Here is a 20,630-nt window from a genome sequence, read left to right as displayed (position 1 = left end):
ATGACTAAACAGAGTTTAGGTTCATTTGCCCAAACAAGACCTTTAACACACCTGTTACAGCTCTGAAGCATGCAAATCCTCATGACCCCGGTGACAGATGGCTTTAATTTTGGAAGGATGGATCCTATATCTGTTCATTTACTCACTTTCCCTGGACAGTTTCCCTGGAGAGTTTGATAAATGCCGATTTATCAAAACCCGATGATACAGATAGATTTGGAAATAAAGACATTTAATTGGAGCCCATGAAAAAGGTTGACCTAAGGGCTTGTTTTGCTACAGGAAATCCAATTCATATTTCTCAATAGCAGATTTGAAAAATAAATTCATAAATAATACAGTTTTCTTATCTGTAAATCTTGAGATATTCTAGAGATGTTATTGATGGAAAGCCCAGTGCTTCAGGCTAAGAGGGGTACAGTAAGCCACATATTGCTGTGTAAGGACACTGGGCTCCAAGCTAGGGACGTTTTAATAAGAAGGAGCATTCGATTTGGCCACGCTAATAGTGATGGCCTGTGTCATGGTCCGGAAGAGGAAGTCATCTCACTGGTGTGGACAGGACTCGTGTCTATAGGAAAAATTCTCCAATTTCCTGCAGTCATTGCAGCCGCAGTGAGTCGGATAATATCCAGCTATCAGAATCATCTGAAAGTGATTCCCAGGCACAGGCAGTGGCCTCTAAAAGTTTTGCTTTACAGGAAAGCTTCAAGGTTGACACATACATGCACAAAAACACAAACTGTTATGTCCAATCCAGCTGCATGAAGTGCACACACTCACACCAGCCTGTGGCACCCATGTCCTCGGAATCAAACGGCAATATCAGCCATTTGGTCTAAAACAACCCATATGAGCATTTCCAAAATGAGCACTCCTACATGTGGACATATCATGTTGGTCATTTTAGTATGTGAACTGGCTGTAGCTCAGGAAGTAGAGGAGGTCACCTACTAATTGAAAGGTTGTTGGTTCAGTCCCTGGCTGCTCCAGACTGCATGCTAAAGTATTCCTGGGAAAAATACTGGCGTGAGACATGTTGTATAAAGTGCTTTGAGTGGTCAAGTACAGTGGAAAAATGCTATACAATCATACAGTATATATGGATTTTTGGTTGATATTTTGTCTCTCTCCATTAAAATGAAACTATCATAAAAATGAGAAACTGTTCATTTCTTTGTAAGTGAGTTCAGTTCAGCAAGTTCAGCAAGTTCAGCAGGGGATCAAATAATTATTCCCCCCACTGTAACTCTCACAAAGAAAGCAGAAATCAGCATGTTCCTTAAAATCTTCTGGTATATGTAGAGGATACATCAGAGAAATGCATATGCACAGTCTCCCTGTTCTGAGGGAAACAGTTCAGGTATGAAAAAGGGAGGATCTGCTCATCTGAAGAATCTGAGATAGTAGGATACGTGTATACTTGCCTTGTTTATGGTGTGGGTGCATGAATCTGCAGCCACATTGTGGGGACTCAATTTCCTCTTGACAGCAATAAGCAACTCCTCGTGATGTAAATAGTAAGATCTTGAAAGTTTAGTGTAAGGACTTGGTTTAAGGTTTGGGCATGTCACTATGAAATGAATGTACCTGAGTGTAATCACCCCTGAACTAACAAAAATATCAATCTGTCCGTGTGTGTTTGTGTACAGAGAGGAAGGTGGGAGTGAGGAGTCGTGGAGCAGTAACTAAAAAATCCAAGTGAAAGACCATCTGTTCTGAGGGATCTGGGGGTCTGAGGGAACCACACTTCCTCACCTCTTTTGAAATATGTTAGAGTGATGGAGACAGAAGAGTTATCCCCAAACCAAAACTTTGGTCCCTAGTGATTAGCACCGGTCTACTCTGATTGTCAAAAACATGCTGTATAGTATATTACTTTTTCATTTTTTAATTTACAATTTGCATTAATACCTTTCTATTCCTGTATCTTTGTATTAACCTGAACAGCTAACCTTAAAACCTTTTCATTGGACTAGTATCAGGAAGGAGACAGCGAGGATGATGGGGCAGAAACACTGAGCCTGGTGTAGGACACAGATCCATGGGGGGAGAGGACTCAGCATCATAATGACCAAGCCAAATATTTGTCTAGTCCATATTCTGAGAGCATAATGAAGTCCTTTTACAGAAGGCATCACTGGAATCTGGACACTGATTTCATGCCAAAGAGAGCAGGTTTCACTAGGCCCTGCTGTTTCTACTTAGGCTACCCTGGTCTCTGGTGGCCCAATCCAAATTCAATACAGAGCCTTGTGTCCAGAATAAGAATGAATTATGGCCCTGTTTTACAGATGATAAGTACTGAATCGGAAATTGAAGCTGGATTTAATCAGAAGATGAATTACACATTGAGGTGGGATTTCATTACAGAGTGAATTGAATAAAAACTCGCTTTGAATTTAAAATAAGGGCTTTTCCAACTCTACAAGCTGTCAGGGTCTACTATTTATGAAGGGAGGAGCTTGAAATGTGGAATTTCACAGTGCCCAATTGAGCCATAGGCATATCTAAAACCCTGCATACCTGTGCACACACTTACAGTAGCTACAGTATATTTTCTATGCTTATACCCAGGTGTGTACTAACTTATTTGCACTTGCTCCAAAAACTGCGTTAGGAATGAAAACAGGAAATAACTTTGTTGCTAACCCTACTGCTCCATTTCCACATTTTGCCAGATATTTCATTTTCAGGTTAGTAAGGGTTTACTACAGAAAACTGTTAGAGATGGGGCAACAAACATTGGTTTTCACTTTTTAAAAAGGCCCTGCCTAGATTTAACACTTACCCACAGAATCTTTCTCAAAGTGTACAAAATGGTCTTTTATGGCAACAATAAAATAAAAAAATTGAAAATTGTCACTTGTAATGTTTTCAGCACTTTGTTTATCTGTTTCTTCTACAACTTGACTGTTTTGTCCTAACACAAGCTAAATGCTCTCTACACCCTACCTGCATGAGACAAATATGAAAACAGACAGGTGGGCTTGCTGGTGAACATAGTGGAGCCATAGACTGCATATAAAGGGCTGTTTTGGAGCCAGGGGTAACTATACTTGAATTAGAGGGCGGAGTGCTAATTTATCCCTAATAGCTATTAGCTAGGGAGATCAGAAGTGTTTTCTGTACCGGGCTGGAAACATGTTTATTTCTGTTTAGACGTTTTTTTTTTTTTAGAAGAGAACCTGTGATGGACTATGGGGACAGACTTGCTTTTTGCGATAGCCTCAAGTGGCCATTTGAGGAAGTGCAAGCTTCAGCACTTAAACACTGGCTTCATTTTTAATAACACAGGTTGTCACTTGAGTGGAGAATTTAACAGTTAAAAACTACAAGAAACAGGTATTTTAAACTGGTGGAACAAACAAAAGTGTGATTATTGGACTCTTCAGGTGGCCAGTAAAACTCCAAAGCAATGGTAATATTTCTGTAACTGCTAGAAGCATAAAGAAGACTCTGATGGCTAAAAACTTTACAACTTAATGGACCAGTGTGTAGGATCTATTAGCAAATGAATCTATAAATGAAGCTATGAATCATAGAATGAGCACTTGATATCCAGGGAGAGGGCCCCATTCCACTGACCTCCACCATGTTGTGGTGCCATGTTCTCACAGCAGGCCAGAATGCCATCCATCCATTAATTTTCTGCTGCTTATCCATGTCCAGATTGCGGGGGCAGCAGACTAATCAGAGATGCCCACACCTCCCTCCCCCCAGTATCCTCCTCCAACTTTTCTGGAGTCGACCCCGAGGTGTTCCCAGGCTAGCCAAGAGATGTAATCTCTCCAGCGTGTGCTGGGTCTGCCTCAGGGTCTCCCAAGCTTGAAACCCTGTACCTAGGAAACATACACGAGGCATCTTACTTAGATGCCCAAACTACCTCAATTGACTCCTTTCAATTTGGAGGAGAAGCGGATCTATTCTGAGTTCCTCTCCAATGACAGAACTCCTTGCCCTCTCAGGTAGAACCTAGCCACCCTTCGAAGGAGCTCATTTCCACCACATGTATCTGCAGTTTCATTCCTTCCCTCACTAACCAGACACCAGCCCAGAATGGACAAATTAAGTTCTAAGCTCTGGAGTAGGCCTTTCTGGAAAGGTTATTCAATTGCTTGCAATCAGCCTCACAGCTGGATGTCACTAAAACCTATACAGTGGTCTTTTAAAAGGTAAATATTGGTTGTTTCCTCTGCCCCCAAGTGGCCCTAACTATCTGTTATTAAAAGTTAAAGATCTTCAGTTTCAACATGAAATTGGCAATGGATGGATTTCACATATTAATACAAACAAAATAAGAAACCATGACATAACAAAAAGACTGTACCTCTGTACATTTACATTTTTGAGTCATATTCAACTTTACTATTGTCCTCCTTTCTGTTTAGATGCTGGTGGAGGCGGCTGTGTGATAGTGAACCTTGTCTCTGGAGTGATACATTTGTGAACACTCCACCACCCCCAACCAGAGAGGGCAGCATGAAAAGCATCGTGTTAGATTGAATGTGCATCATTCTAACTTACAGAGAAGTCTAAACTTTAGCACAAAATACAGTAAGAACATTGCAAACACTGCAGAAATCAGTCTAAAAACAGCACATAGTGTGGAAACTTCCTTCATCTTTCACACTTCAACAAGTGTAGATCTATGTGGTGTTGACACTCCAGGCTAGCCAAGCCTGGGAGCCTGCCCCCTAAAGAGCTCGTCTCCCCCAGCAGGTTATTCTGGTGTTATTATGAGAACTCAACATGCTCATTATGGTTGTGGCACTGTTTTCAGGGTGGCTGTCAACACTGGTGTGCCAACACTGGAAATGCTTGTGGTGAAGGACTGACAGGGACAGAGAGAGAGAAAGAGAGACACGGATCAAGGAGAGCGAGGGAAGATGGGTGAGATGAGTTAGCAGTCTAAAGTGAAGAAGATAGATGCGTTAGCGTGGGTCGACGGTGACAGATTAAATGGGAAAGACAAAGAGAAAGGGGAACAAGAAATATAAAGGAGCCAAACTGGGACTGAGGAGGACAGGAAAATCACAGCTGAGAGAGGAGCTTGTTTGACCACTTGCCACCTCCCAGTGCATCACCAAACCGTCCCTACACAGGAAGGAGACAGAACCAGGAACACAAACAAGTGGATACAACCACCTGTAAAGGAAAAACACAAACCACAGAGACACTCCACACACGCGCGCGCACACGCACACATTCACATGAGCATTCACATACACACACATTCCTCTTATGAACAGCCTTCTTGTGTGCAGGGGAACTGAGAGAGACAGCACTGTCTGCTAAACGCCACCAACTCCATAACCTCTGCCACTGCCCACCATGAAAACACACCTACACTAAGGTAGCTGTCTTTACAGTCTAATTATTTGCTGGGTGACAACAGGTTGTTTAAATGCTCTGAAAACATTAATTTTTAGGTTATTTAGCCAGCATCTTATCCATATGCTTTGAATTTTTTGCGTTCACTAATGCATTGTGACAAATGCAGTTTGTATTACATAAGTGTACAGTGACCTGGAAAAATTTGTACGCATGCTACTTATGTAAAACAGCAAGAGCTTTTGGATAAATATAAATCAAGAAAATCATGTGGACACCCAACCAAACCCAGCACCTAATTTTCTTAGCCTTTGGCCTGCTGTATTGGCTTTTTGTGTGTATCTACAGTATAGCTCACTGTAAACACTGATATCCAAATAGGCTGTGCTGCTGTTTCCCTTGCCGTGCATCAAAGAACAGTCTTGTGTCCTCACTAGGCCCAGGCTGCAATTTGGGCTCAAGGCGTGGCCCGGCACCCATTGGGCTGTGTCCGCCCTGCGTACCAGTAATGACCCCTTCCCTATGGGGAGCGTTTGATCTGGGCTGCTTGTGTGCTTCAGCGAGACCTATTTCTGGAGCGTGGGGGGGATAAAGGGAGCTTTCAGACGTGGTGCCAATGACCATAATTAAGCAGCTTTAAGGGGTGGCAGTGAGCGCGCTAGCAAGTACAGAGTTTGTAATTTGGAAGAAGGGGGCAGCGTTGCTGTGGCTCATTGGAAGTGCATGGGAGGGTTGGGTGGCACCCAGTTCTGAAACACAAGGCACGGTGTGTAAAAGAGACTGCAAAGAGGATGTTAATGACTTACGTCCATTAGCACCCACCCCGGAGGCTAGCTCACCAACAGCTTATGGCTAAAATGAGGGAAGATCACCAGTGCTTACACATAGCAGTCAGCTTCACCCTCACAGAGTGTCATTCAAGGTGACCTTTTTAACTGATCAGTCAGCTCTGAAAGTACGACACTGACATCTTTACTCTTCCGCCTCCTCAGCTAACTGTTTATCCACCAATGCTGCTCTGTGCAGCATTCATCCGAGCCCGCGGTTTGCTGTAACACCAATTTACAGTGTTTGGATTCATTCATTCTGATTTTAGAATTTAAGTTGGTCTTTTAGCGATAAGATCAGAAATTATCTAAATATTCCCTTCAAATTGATTTAATTACAAGCAAAACAAGACTGCTAAAAAATATTATTTGGAGAATTAACTTATATGATGGGATGAGGCCCAAGTACTGTAGTGTTTCTCAGAAATGAACAAATACACCCAAATACAAAAACAATAGAACAAAAACATTTTTTTGTTGCTTAGCAGAGTCCTGTAGCCACGCAGAAATCTTTGGACGTATTTGTGAGAATTCCTTTGTATTTTCGCCTCAGCTCCTATAAATTGGACGTGGATTATCTCTCAGGATAATCCACAGACTTTGCTGCAAACTATTTTCAATGGCAGCAATGTGTTTCTTGGAGTCATTCTCTTTTGAACAGTTTTGAAAGGAACTTAAAATATCGTGTCAAATGTTCATGTACATGTTAATGAAACACCTCAAACAGATGGCAGGTGGTAATTACTGGCTCATGGTGCCTGTAGGGTGGTCTTTGGCCAGCCTTATCCTTGATCAGGCCGTGACCCCTGTTAAGGTAATGGGAGCTCATCCAGGTGCTCCTCCATTAACACACCTCTCACACTACGTGCAAAACCAGTGAAAATACAGATATCTCATATGTGAATTTAAAAAAAAAAAAAGAGGTCTGCAATTTGGCCCAATTTTGCCAGTTCAACTGAATAGGAAAGAGATTTTTCCATCCAACAACTATTATCAGTACCTTAAATATAATGTTATATTTATTGCTCAGTGGTTAATCATATGGTTTTCAAAATTCCCCCCTTACATTTTCCCAGTTTTTACTCCTAGGGGAGTTATGACACACTCCCCAAGTTTGCAGTCACAGAGCTCTCATTTGCCGTTACCAGTTTTCTTGGGAAAATCCAGAGCTTGTTCATTTCCATTTTCCCATACATTGCAGGACAATGTGATGGATAAATGAAAATATTTACGCAGTAGCTGTGGGCGCCACTTTCTGGCACTTTCTAGTGAAGTGCTGCCTATCGTGTCACCATGCTTCATTCATATGGTTAACCGGCGCTTTGGATTTGGGGTAAGATCCTTGTGGCCACCCCCTGAGAAGGCGTGTAGTTGCTCGATGCAACCGCTGGGCTTGTAACTTGACACCTGGCCGTGCGGTGCATTTGCCATCGCTTTACCCACAGAAAGCCTATTTAAAAAGGAAAGAGATGAGTCCAACGCTCCTGACTCCGTAACCCCATTTCAAAAGAACCCAGCTTTCTCTCCGGCCGCGCGTCCCTCCAATCTGGATCGGCATAAATGAATGAAACACAAGGGAATATCGACAGACAACCGCACAGGAAAACTCTCTGTCAAAGCAGCCTGTCAGGAGGAATTTATACTGGACTTGACAGGCAATTCAACATGAGTTTTTTCCTCTGGAACTTCATCTCAAGCTTGTCAAATGCGTAAAGCGGCGACCGGTGTCTTTTTTTGCCCCCCTTGCAAAGGAGTCACGCTGTGATTAAAGGATCAGGTTTTTGACTGCCAGGACAAATGAATACAAATGAATTTAGGCACCCGAAGGAGAGATTGCAGAACCTCTCATCTAGACACAAAGTAAGTGACATTTGTTATCACTGTTTTATTTTATTTCATTTTAACGGCTTTCTGTGTTTTTGTGAAGAGAGAATATTCAAAAGATAAGTCTGATGGGGCTTGAACAACAGTTCTGGACAGTGTCTTTCCCACTTTTTCTGGTATCTCATCTAGATGCTTCCATGTGCGTACCTGATGATGTGCCGGCTGGCTGTTGTCCAGCTCACAGTGCAGGAATGATGTCCACATGAGTACTGCTGAGTCTCTGAATGGGGTCTGTTTGGACCTTGGGTGTAATTTGCCATTTGCACGGAATGCCAAACAAATCAACTTGTGCGAGTATTTCTACCCCCTGTGTCAGTTTTGAGATTTTCCGGTTCATTCGGACGCAGTTTGTGTAGGTTGTGTTTAATATGTGTTTAATAACAGATCCTACTGTTGTTGTGTTTGTTGCTGAAAGAAACGCAGTTCATTGAAGTGACTCAAAGTTTTTTGGCAATTCTACACAGGTTGCCTGCTGGAGGTTTGGCAAATAGTGTTTACCAAAGTGAATCATCTGACAGAGCAAGAAAATTAGGGGATCATTCAGACCCATAAAGTTTCATGAGAGGTCCATCAGCATCCACCAGACCGTCTGTTAGATTTTTGTAGGGATGCTTTTCATGTTTTTCCGTTTACGCGTTCTCCACATGGTGCTTTTACACAGGCTTTTAAAGGGCGATTTTATTTAAGGTTAAAAACTTTTTTTTTCCTGTTTTTTTGTTTGTTTGTTTGTTTTTTTAACAAACACGCCTAAATGATTGCATACGTTGCTACGACCGCCTTAATTTGTTTAATAAAACATCTGCAACTGATATGATTTTTCCTAGAATGTGATATAAATTACAGATTGTTTTTGTGGACGTGTTTAAAGCAAAGATCTCCACAACAATAAATACACATTGCAAAGCAGTGGCTACATTGTTGACTTTTTAGTGGAGTTCATGCAGCAGGCTGATGTTGCTCAGCTCACGCTGAAAAGCCATTCATTGATCCATTTATATTTATTTGCACACGCAGGCGCGATTCTAGCTTTAGGCTGCTAGTTGACGTTAATGCGTAATGAACAGCTGGTTTATTTAACAGATTATTGGCGAGACAGCAGTCATACAGTCATAGGGAGTAGGAAAGTCCATCGTCTGCTCGTTTTTCATTAAAACATCTTGGTTGTGTCAGTTTATCGCACCTACCTGTCGTGCGTAAAGAAAAATGGCTTTCAAAAGGTTTGCCTCCTCACAGTGTTAGTCACGACTCCACAGCGCTGCGACTACATTATTTGCTCATGTGCGTGGACTGTGATAAAGCAGTCTGCTTGCGAGGTGTCAGCTCCAGAGAGTTTCATTCTCTGCGTGTCCACTTGGTGTCGCCCTTTGTGTCCCGGGTCTATTCACATGTAATTATGCCTTAGAAATGCATGATTTTTATCCCCCAAAAAAACAAAGGTTACATTTTAAAATGATTGACTGATGACTGGTTGAATAAAGTATTGATTAACTACAGTCACCTCGAAAAACCTGTTTCACAAGCTCTGGGCTTGGATACTCTGTAGAACAAGACTGATGTGGAATATTTGAAAAATATTCTGAAGTGACTTATTAGTTGACTGCAGAGAGAAAAGTGGACTGGCACTCCTCCTCATCATCATCATCATCAGCCCCAGTCAGTGTCAGCTCATCTGCAGGAACTTTCCACTGTATGTGAGTGTGCATTTGTGGTCGGGGAAGGATCACCTTTGGGAAATCCTTAAAGGGAATCAATGAGAAGGCCAACATTGTAAATAGAAATAGAAACTACACTGGCCTTTCTGTGTTATTCTTTTTCTCTTTTTTTAATTTTTCCTCTTTATCCACTCTTTGTGCCTCAACTTTGTAGATTACTGATACAGATTCTATAATGAAACCTAACTTTTCAATAATTTTGCCATATGGGGCTTTATGCAAATATGTAACAGATATTCAGATACTCACTCACTGACTTGTTCTTTCCATCAGTTTATTGCTCTGTCAAATTGTTGATCCCTTACACCATTAGTTTCCTTGGTTAGAGAGCCAATCAGATTTGTGGGCTAATTGTTTTTAATCAGAAAATAAAGATGCTATCAGCAGTGCATGGCAGTGTTCTTCCCCACTCTATGCTGTGACTTCAGTGAATCACAGCACAGTTACTAAGTTAGGCACTTAGGAGGAGGGATTGTTCACCCAGTCTGTATTTTGTCCACTCAGCTTAACGAAGAATGCCCTCAGGGAGTCATGTCATAGCTCCCTGCTGCAGTATGAAAACCACACCAGACAGGGTCAGTGTACAGATGTCAGCTCTTTTGACTTAAATATCCACTGCACACAAATCCCCTTCAGTGCAACCACCTTCAGATTCTCCACGGAAGAGAAAGTCTAACCTGTCACATACATTTCAATCCCCCCCCCCCCCCCCCCCCCCCCCCCCCCCCCCAAAATATATATATATAAACAAGCTACTGAGAACTTTAAATGTAAAATGCCAAAGAAAATAGCGCTGTTTCCTAGGAAACTTGGTCCAGTTTCCACAGATGTAAACAGCCTGAGGAGCAGAAGAAAAGTTGTTGGGGTTGCAGTAAAAATCTCAGTATTCATGACTCATTTTCAGAAAGCAGATCTCTCCTCCACTGATAAGACACTGAGTCACACAGTTACACATGCGCGCGCACACACACACGCAAACACAAACACATCCCGAGTAACCACAGCCAGCTGTGTGTGGGGATGAATGCGATGAAGCTTTATTAGTAACAAGAGGATGGAAGGGTAGGAGACATAGACACCACAAATGTGAGCACATCCTTGCACACGTGCATTCAGATACACACACAAACACGCACACACCTGTAGAATATAATCATTCGGGCCAGCAAAGGAAGCAGCCACTGGCTAATGCTGAGGCTGTAGAATTATTTTTAAAGAGAGGCAGACACACGTCCTTGTCTGGGATAGTGCAGCTAGTCAGGCTTATGCAACAGTTGCTGTCTTTCCCACATTTATGCATTTGGAGCCCTGTTTGCCTACTGTGGCCCACCAGCCACAGCTGTTATATACATTTCCTCCTCCAATGTGTGTGTGTGTGTGTGTGTGTGTGTGTGTGTGTGTGTATGTGCGTGTGCGTGTGTGTGTGTGTGTGAGACCATGTGTGCCTGGATGACCTCCAGCGGTAAACAGTGGTTCCCCTGCCTGTCACCAGATCCCGGACCCCTACTGGGATCTCAGTCCACTTGCCAGTCAGTTTCTTTAAGTTATGCTGCACACCTGGATGTGGTGAAGGGGTGAAGGGGTGAAGGTGTGGAGAGACTTTTGTGTGTTTATGTATATGCGTGTCTGCGCATTTGTTGGTTTGGGGAGTCTACTACAGTACTTTTGTCTCAGAAACCACAACTTGAAGCTGTGCGTTTCTGTGTTTCAGAGAGAGAGGCGCTCTGAGATGTAAGTCCCTTGGCAGAGTACTGCTTCTATTTGTTATTCACATGGCGACTAGTTTGCGTTCCTATTGTGAACAGTTTTGTCATTATTAAAGAATATGTTATGGCATTCCTCTTTGAGTCAAATGCAATACGTCTTTTTTGACAGAGCTGAAACAGGTGTCTAATATATCCTTAAATAGAGATTTGGATGGATGGATGGATTTGTTACATGTTGTAATAAAGACGTTTGCATTGGCATGTTGTGAATATTCCCTTTGACTTGTTAGCCTGTTTGACCAACAGGATCTGACTATATGACTAGAGTACCTTTAGAAGCAATCTGATACTCAGCAGTCATCTTGCAACATCTCCAGGCAGTTATTTGGGGTTAACAAGGCCAAGCCTAACTCCAGGGAAAAGAATCATAACTTTAATATTAATACATTCTGGCTTTATTTATGGCTCAGTTCAAAGTGCCAATATGATCAACACCTCCACCTTATCCAGCAAGCACATTTGATCAGATGCCATGCTAACTGATGTTGTGGATACAGTGAAGAATAACTATGAGAAAATTTTTTAAGGAGTTAAACAGTTGTCTGTTCAGTGTCATGTGATTGTTGCCTCTCTCTGACATCCTTCCCTTCTCTTCCTCAGGAGAGCCCTATTGCTCTGTACCATTTTATACTGTACTTGTTACCTGGGACTTACACAAGTACACTCTGAAGGTAAGGTTTCACCACTCACCTCAATGCACTTCACTTTCTCACCTCTTTTGTTTGTGCTGAAAAACACCCAAAATTCTAAGACTTATTGGAGCACTGGGGAGATTTTACAGTTATTCTTTGCCTGTTTGGTCATGGCCCAAGCACATAAACACTTTGCTATGAGAATTGGGCTGGCCGTTGCTATGGCAACAGGTGTTGAGTGAGCTTAGTCCAAGGAGCGAGGAAGTGATCATCTCAAAGATCCAAAAATGACCGTTAATCTAATTAAAAAACAAAAAACAAAAAAACTTGTCAGTCAGATGTTAAAGTCACAGGTTTAGCTGGACAACTGTGCAGCTGAAGACCCTTCTTAGCAAAGCATTTGTAAAGGCCACAACTGATATTTTTCACAGTGTGTAAAAGTGCAAAGGGAAAATGTCACAATGTGAAAGGTGTGCTGGTATTCATGAGTGCCTTCTACACAGATCCTAAATCAGGAGCTCTCCTCGCCTTTGCAGGACATTTATTGTATTTTTCGGACTATACGTCGCTCCGGAGTATAGGTCGCAGCAGCCAAAAAATGCATAATAAAGAAAAAAAAAACATATATAAGTCGCACTGGACTATAAGTCGCACTTTTTTTGGGGGGGGGGGGGGGGGGGGGGGGGGGTACGAGTACGTGTCTGGTATGTTAACGTAACATTAACAGTTATTCAGATAACCATAGCATAAAGAACATGCTAACAAGTTAACCAAACCATCAATCCATTGAATTCTTCATCCTCGGTGTCACTTCTAAACAACTCCGCACACTCCGTACGTAGACGAAGCGCCGCTTCCTCTTCTGTGTCGCGTTAGTCAGACTCGTCGTCAGCTGCAGTTCCAATTATTCCAGCCTTTCTGAATCCCAACAGGATGGTTTGTCACTGAAGCCCATGTTTTCTTGATCCATCCAACGACTTCCAGGAAAGTTGGGTGGCGCATTCTCCCAGTTGCCGTTAAGCTGTGCTCTCCGTCCATCATCCACTGCGCCCACAGGTTACGCAAGACTGCCTTAAAGCTGCAGTTCACGGAGATGTCAAGTGGCTGGAGTATTTTGGTTCATGTGTTATAAATGTCACATATAAGTCGCTCCGGAGTATAGGTCGCACCCCCAGCCAAACTATGAAAAAAAGTGCGACTTATACTCCGGAAAATACGGTAATTCAGTTAAGTTAGTTTTAATCATATTTTATTGATATAGCACCTGTTCACAAGCAACATGAAACTTATCATTTTGTCCTCTGACCAAAAAGCAGACAGAATAGTTAGAGACTAACTGGTCAACATACTCATGCATTTAACAGCTATTTCAGACCAAAGAGAATGCATATTGACTTTGATAGGAGAATAGAGTCATTATATAATAATGTTTCTCCACAACCGCTGGATGTAAAAAAAAAAAAAAAAAGCAGTGATTTGCCTTGAACAATGAAGTTAAGTCAATGTAGTGTTTATAGTTTTGCATCCAAGTAGTATAAAAAGTCAGTTATTGCAGATTTCCTTGAAAATGTATGGCATAGAGTTTCTTTTGGTACCATTTGGTGGTTTTCTCTGATGAAAAGTTATTGATCCAGTCCAGTGAATTGCCCCCCCCCCCCCCCCCCCCCCCCCCATTCATTATGATTGAGACTGACAGCATTTAGACTTCAGTAAGCCAGACAAAGCAGTGACTGAGAACTGATGGCCAACAGAACCAAATGTCATATCAGTTCATCACATCAAAACTTTTGCAAAGGCACAGCTCTGTGATAAGCCTCGGAAAAGACCCCATCTGTTCTTTACAGCGATTGCGTTGACATTTAATATAACATAAGACTTGGTGGTGATAATTCATCCAGTTGTGAAATCTAGTAGTCAGACCTAGTATGTCAGTTTGACATGTCTGGCTCCTTTTTTGACCATTGAGTTTAGTTTTAGGCTCCGTTTCAGCTGCTAATTAGCTTTTTATTCACTGAAGAGTCTCTGAAAGGATGAACAATAAGGGTAGGAATGTTCACCAATAAGTACTTGCTAATCAGCCAGCGAAGAACTGGCTTGGCACACAGCTGTCTCAGTGCTGCCTAAAAGTTGTTTTGAAGCCCATACTCAAGGATTAAGTTGTATATTGAACACTGACATGATTTTATTGGGGAAAATTGCACATGAATAGTTTTTTTTGTTTGTTTGGTTGTTTGTTTTAGTCATTCATAACAGCACTGCAATGGAATAAGTTAAAAAAAAAATGTCCAAGGAGATCAACCAGGTAATGATAAAGGTGCATACCATATAACTACAACACCCACATTTGCTTACCATTCCTCACTTTCACTCTTGATTCTTGAGTTTCCACATCACATTACTCTGCATCCAGCCCTCCATTCTTGCCTGTATGTCTCTGCAGAAACCTCTACCTAAAGGTAAATTACCAGAACAAAAGACAAAAAAGAGGAAAATTGCAGATAAACCCTATTTTTCCATGTTCTGTCTCTTATCTAAGCACTAATCGTGACACTGAGGCTTGATTTTCTGTTTTATACATATGCAGTAGTCTAATACGTTATGATTCCAAATCTGATATTCAGGGAATATGTGCAATGTATTGCTGTGGTGATAACTAGGGATGATGAGGAAATATCACAAATGGCTTTAAACTATCAGACCGCTCAGAAAAGGGATTACTTCAGTCTGAATCAGTGACTTCATCCTCTACAAGGGATACGATCAGAGACAAGAGTCTTGGAACATCTCTCTGTCCTATTTGACAGATTTGGCACATTGTGAAACTATAAACTCGACCATGTGTTAAACATGCATCTGTTCAGACTCTTACAGTATGCTTTATATCTGAGATCGTTTGGTTAATTTATGCCTCAGTAATAGAATAGTGGACAATGTACAGAACAGATAGAGGCAATGCCCCCCCGCCCCCCACCTCACTGCCAAGTTCTTGTTGTCCTTTACTGCATCAGAGACCACACAGAGAGCAAAATACACTATATACCCGGTGTATTATTTCTGTTTTATTAAGCTCCAATGGTTTAAAGAAGGGGAGGTCTTATAACCTCATACGGAGCACAGAGCATAAAGAGCTGGCTGTATAGGAAAAGCAGTCACAGCACGGAAAGATTCATTTCAGCCAGGTTTTTGTTGTTGCAGTCTTTATTGAAGAAAGAGTTTGCATATGTCAAAGATTTCTAAACGTCTTTGTCTTTCAGCTCAAAAAACTCTTTTAAACTTTCCGTGCAATTATATATTTCCGTAGTCTGAGGCCCAGCATTTTAATAAAGCAAGCCTTGTATTATAGAAAGACAAGCATGTCATTGAAGTCCTTACTGTCTATAGCTTACCAGTACAGCAGCTATTAGCACATCCCATCTGTCTTTCCCACTTTTTCTGGTATCTCATCAACATTGCTTTTCCATGGATTCTATACACATGTCCCCATTAGACAAGCCCCAGTGACCACAGGTCAGAGTGAGCCCACAGACAATAAAAATGGTGAGGGGCCTAGATCTGAGATCACAGGTCATGGAGAGAATGAGGGCTGGGACTACTGAGACTGAAACTCTGAACAGAGAGTCAAAGTTGGCTGAAAGATTGGAAACTGTGTTCCGCCTCGAGTTGGGAGATGTTGAACTCACTTGTGGTTTCTGTGGCCATGTTCTGAATGTCCACACTGACTGTATACTGATGAGAAGGACAGACATGATGGGAAAGAAGTTACATGATGGTGCTGATGTCATTTGGTTCATTCTCTCACACTTAGGCTTCAAAACAAGGAGCCACAAAGAAATGCACTGATATCAGTAAAAAGCGAATATTTCCAGTGTGTATACTTTAGCTGGCAGTGCAGCATGCATGCATTAATATGAGTAGAGATTAATTAAATTTAATAAATCAATTCTGTCCCAACTGTGTGCTTCAACCACACATTTGCAACAAACACATATTTGTTAGATTTACACAGTATCCAATGACCCTGCTTTTGCTTTTTGAGTGCATTAGCTAGGTGGCTACTAAGAAAGGATTAGGTGCTTTAGCCTGCTTCTGCGTTCCTGGTACTGGCAGCATGCTTTAGCCTTGACCCGCCTGCACTGAGTGCAATGCTTAATTAGGTTAGCATTTAATTTTTTTTCATAACCATGTATCTATTCTTTTTCTGCTCCATATAAACCAAAATTTCATCTGAAGTTTATCGGGTCCAGAGGAAAAACAAAATTAGAATAGTGGCACACATTTGGTGAGGTGTTTTGGCTTAGCTGCAACCAACTTGAATTGTCTTATTGGAAATTTTCAAATGATTCTTTGTAGAACTTTTGACCTGTTAAAATCTGATCACATTAAGATGAGATGGATCTCTTGGAGTTTTAGTCTTTCAGGGTTCAATGAGGTTTTAGATTATTAGCAAAGATCACAGATGCAATATTATATTTTCCTGTGAGCTGCTTCTTTTAGAATGTGCAGTACACGTGCAACTCTTGTGCAGACACTTTAAGCGGTTCGGTGCATCACAAAAGTCAGATATACAGAAAAATGTGAATCTGCAAAACCACTGACATTTGAAGCAGACGTCTGTGCAGTACAGCAACATCTGCTCACCAGCAGAGGAGGGAAACAATATTGCTATATACTCCTCCATCATCATCAATCAGTTTTATGTCTGTCTGGACATAAATTTATTTTGGCCTAAAGTTGCACTAAACCGCCTACAGAAGCACGTAGGTGTCCTCAAAACCTGCTGAGTTCATTATTGTTTTGATTTTTTTTCTTTCAGTCTTTTTGCCATCTCTTCACCCCACAGTGTTTAAGCTGCAGTAATTTGTCAACTGCTGTTCTGAGTCATTTGGAAAGTCAGTCTGACATGATGCATGGCCATAATGCTCTAGTCCCTGTCACAGCAGTATCTGTAGTACATTGCTTTTATTTAGCTAATGCAAAATTTCAAAAGGTGAAATATTTTTGCATTTTTGTCTAATTTAAATTTTTTTCACTACCATTAAAAATACTTTATCTCCACAGATGAGTGTCATGTTAAGGATACTTGAACAAAATAGTCACAAGTGGCAGTAAGTTTCAAGTTAGGCCAGATTTTCAGTGTGCTCTTTTCTAGGCCTTGAATGAAGTTTGTTTCCCTTGCTGTCTTGCTCCTGATGGTTAGCAGGTACCAAAAAGATTAGATAATAATGAGCATAAACTTTAGAAACAAGCCTTTCATAAATTCTGCATATCTAACATCTTTTTTCCTTCTCTGCAGATGTGGACATTCTCCAAAAGTTGGGGCTTAAGGGAGAGAGGACGTCACGTGCTGTGCCGGCAGGGGTCATTCCATTCAGATCGGGGATCATCCTCAACCAGCGGGCGCATGTTGAGGCTCCATTGCGCTCAGTCTTTCCTCCGGCCATCTGGCCTAACCTGGCACTAGTCCTGAGTGTACGCTCACACCGTGTCAACAGTGCTTTCCTCTTCACCTTGCTCTCAGACCACAAGAAGCTTCTTCTTGGTCTACAACTTGTACCGGGAAACCTGGTCCTACACACAGGGCCAAATACCTCTGTGGCACTGCCCTATGAGCCCCATGATGGCCAGTGGCACCAGCTGGCACTGGGAATTAATGGCCAGAGAGTGACTCTATATGCCTCCTGCGGAGAGCAGAGTGTTCATGCAGACTTTGGGTGGGACAGTGAAGAGGGGCTAGCTCCAGAGCTCCATGGCTCGCTCCTGCTGGGGAGGACAAACCAGCAGCAAGCTTCAGCACACTTTGAAGGAGCCATTTGCCAGTTTGATCTGGTCCCTTCTGCACAGGCAGCTCACAACTATTGCAGGTACATTAAGAAACAGTGCAGGGAAGCTGACACATACAGGCCTAACCTTTCTCCATTGCTGCCCATTGTACCAAGAGAAAAAAACATCACAGCTACTGTGGCTACCCCTAAACGTGGTGGCCCAATAACTGCCAGAAAAACCACAGGGTTGAGTCTTGCCAAGAGTGTTGCCGCTGCTGCCTCAGCTGTCAGATATGTGGCCCCCACCCAAACAATTAAACCAAATCAAGGGACCATTCCTACACCCCTTCTGGGAACTGTGATACCAGCTACAGACCAGCTTGGTTTGGTTTCACCACCTCCCAAGACCAGAACCATCACTGTCACAACACCACTCAGGACAGGAGCAACACCCACGAAACCATCAACCCCAAGACCCTCCAGTCCTAAAGCTTCAAATCAGAAACCTGCTAAACCCACTCCATCAAAACCCAGTCCATCAAAATCCACTCCATCAAAACCCAGTCCATCAAAATCCACTCCATCAAAACCCAGTCTGTCACAATCCACTCCGTCAAAACCCACTCCGTCAAAACCCACTCCGTCAAAGCCCACTCCTCAAAACAGCCAAAAAAATACACGTGTAGGACCAGACAATTCAAAGAAACCTACTATACCATCCACTACCAGCACCAAACTTTCCAAGACAAAGCCTGAGCCTGCGTTATTAGGTCAAGGTACAGTCCCAAAGAAACTACAACCCACCACAACCAATAAAACATCTCCCAAGCCTAAAGTTACATCATCCAAAGCCACTCCGTCCAAACCCAAATCAAATTCTGTCAAAGCTGTTCCTTCTCAACCAACAATATCCAAGGTCAACCCCTCAAAACCAGCAGTGCCTAAAACTACAACTGCTAAAACCTCTAAGCCAGCTTCCAAAGCAATTACCAAACCAACAAAGCAAGCCATAACTACCAAATCTTCAGTCACCCCACGACCTACTAAGCCTTCATACAACCCAGTAACACCACCTGCTACTGATGGCTTCCAGAGCTGGGAGGTGCCACCTACGCAGTTCTCCTTGCTGACAGGATCTAAGGGAGAAAAAGGAGATGCAGGCCCGCCGGTAAGAACTTTTTTGTCAACCTGAGTTGTTTAGTGTTGGTGTGTAAATGCTAGAAAAAAAGCTAAATCAGATCTCTTGCAAAATCAAGGTGTGCAAGCAGTGCACAGACTATGCCTCATCTCTGTGCCAGCAGCTGCGGGTGGTGAGCTTACAAAAGTAATGTAATAAAAGTGAATCAAGCTTTTCTTTGAGCTCATCCCGATCTGTGCTGGTCATTGTCATTGGTGACAAAGACCAGCACAGTTTTGATTTGAGTTTGACCACAGAGAGACCACAGAGATATTTAGGTTAATATAGAACCATCTCCTTTCCCACAGAGGTTTGAAGCCCAGCTTTATTTCTCTCTTCTTTTCACCTTATTCCATGCACAGAGCTTTCCAGTCTGGGTGTGATGCGTCAGGTCTGACGCCTTGCCGTCTCTGCACCAGATTCCTCCTTCAGAGAGTTCTGGTGGAGGTTACATGGTCCCATTTCAAAGCCAGGTCCAGGTCAAGGGTTCAAGCAGTCCGTAAACAACATTTTTTTCAGAGTTTAGCTCTCATTCAGTATCAGAACAGTCTCAGAATATGTGCTTGGCTCCACAATGCAGAGAATACCTTTTTTAAATATCCAAGGTGGTTTGTAGAGAAATCAACCATGTGTTGAGTTTTAGCTGTCATAAGATACAGATAAGTGTCTGCACAATTCTTCAACTCCAAATGGGGTCAGAATAATCAGACCTCAATGTCTCTGTTAGTGTCTCTTGGGTGTGTTCATACTTGTACCTGTGATTAAGTCATCTTAGTGTAAAGTGTGAGCAGGGCCTGGGTGTTTGATACGTGTGTCTTGCTTATTCTTTGCAGTAGCCTGTCATTTGGTGCTGTAGACTGCAGAATACGGTGTGTCTAGGACAGGCTAATTTACCTCTGTAGTGATGTCCACTAGATACTTTACTGTCATTAACGTGAACCAAGTTACTGCCATTTAGAAGCCAGGACCTGTAATTTTGATATGAAGTGCAGTAATTTACCATAGAAAATAAATTGTAGAAGGATCAGTAAGGGAAGTTTGAAGATTATTTACCAAAGGACTGTCTGGCACATCCACAAGTACTGATACTGTGCTGGGGCTTATGCTAAATGTAGGTTAAGTTACGCTAACTGCAGGGTGGGTTGTGGTGCAGTTGTGGCCCAGAAGTACATTAAAGCCATAGAAATACTCTAGGCTTTATCTTAAAAGTGCATGAAATGTGCGTTTTGCCTGACTTAAATGCAGTTCTAGGACTGGGTGGGATATTATGAGACTGGAAGAAGAATTATTTATTTTAAATGTGGATGCTTGCATATACACGTGCCTCTCTGTCTCTGCGTAGCTATGTAGCACCCCTGGAGATCCCAGATGAACCCAGTTATTCTTTCCTTTCAGTGTAGAACTTAAAAATTTAAAAACACACATACCATCAGTCTACTGTGCCTCCAACTCTTTTCCCAATAGCACACACACACTTTTCTTGCACATCTTAAGAGCCTTTAACAGGCACAGCAGAAGTGTGATTTGGACTTCCTG

The 20,630-nt window shown here is 42.2% G+C and overlaps 1 protein-coding gene across 1 annotated transcript in view; it reads left to right on the top strand.

Annotated features, from left to right (window-relative positions):
- Nucleotides 1-7,663: 7,663 nt before the first annotated feature.
- Nucleotides 7,664-20,630, top strand: part of col27a1a (collagen, type XXVII, alpha 1a) — a 67,671-nt gene continuing 54,704 nt past the window's right edge. The window contains exons 1-3 of the mRNA XM_030743303.1: nucleotides 7,664-8,021; nucleotides 12,124-12,194; nucleotides 17,449-19,085. Of these exons, the coding sequence (XP_030599163.1) occupies nucleotides 7,969-8,021; nucleotides 12,124-12,194; nucleotides 17,449-19,085 (1,761 nt within the window). The 5' untranslated portion in view covers nucleotides 7,664-7,968. The remainder of the gene's footprint in view (nucleotides 8,022-12,123; nucleotides 12,195-17,448; nucleotides 19,086-20,630) is intronic.

The sequence above is a fragment of the Archocentrus centrarchus genome, chromosome 12 (assembly GCF_007364275.1).
Source record: "Archocentrus centrarchus isolate MPI-CPG fArcCen1 chromosome 12, fArcCen1, whole genome shotgun sequence".
In the NCBI taxonomy this organism is placed as follows: domain Eukaryota; kingdom Metazoa; phylum Chordata; class Actinopteri; order Cichliformes; family Cichlidae; genus Archocentrus; species Archocentrus centrarchus.
The sequence above is the reverse complement of the archived record's forward strand: the minus strand, read 5'-3'. Positions and strand labels throughout refer to the sequence as shown.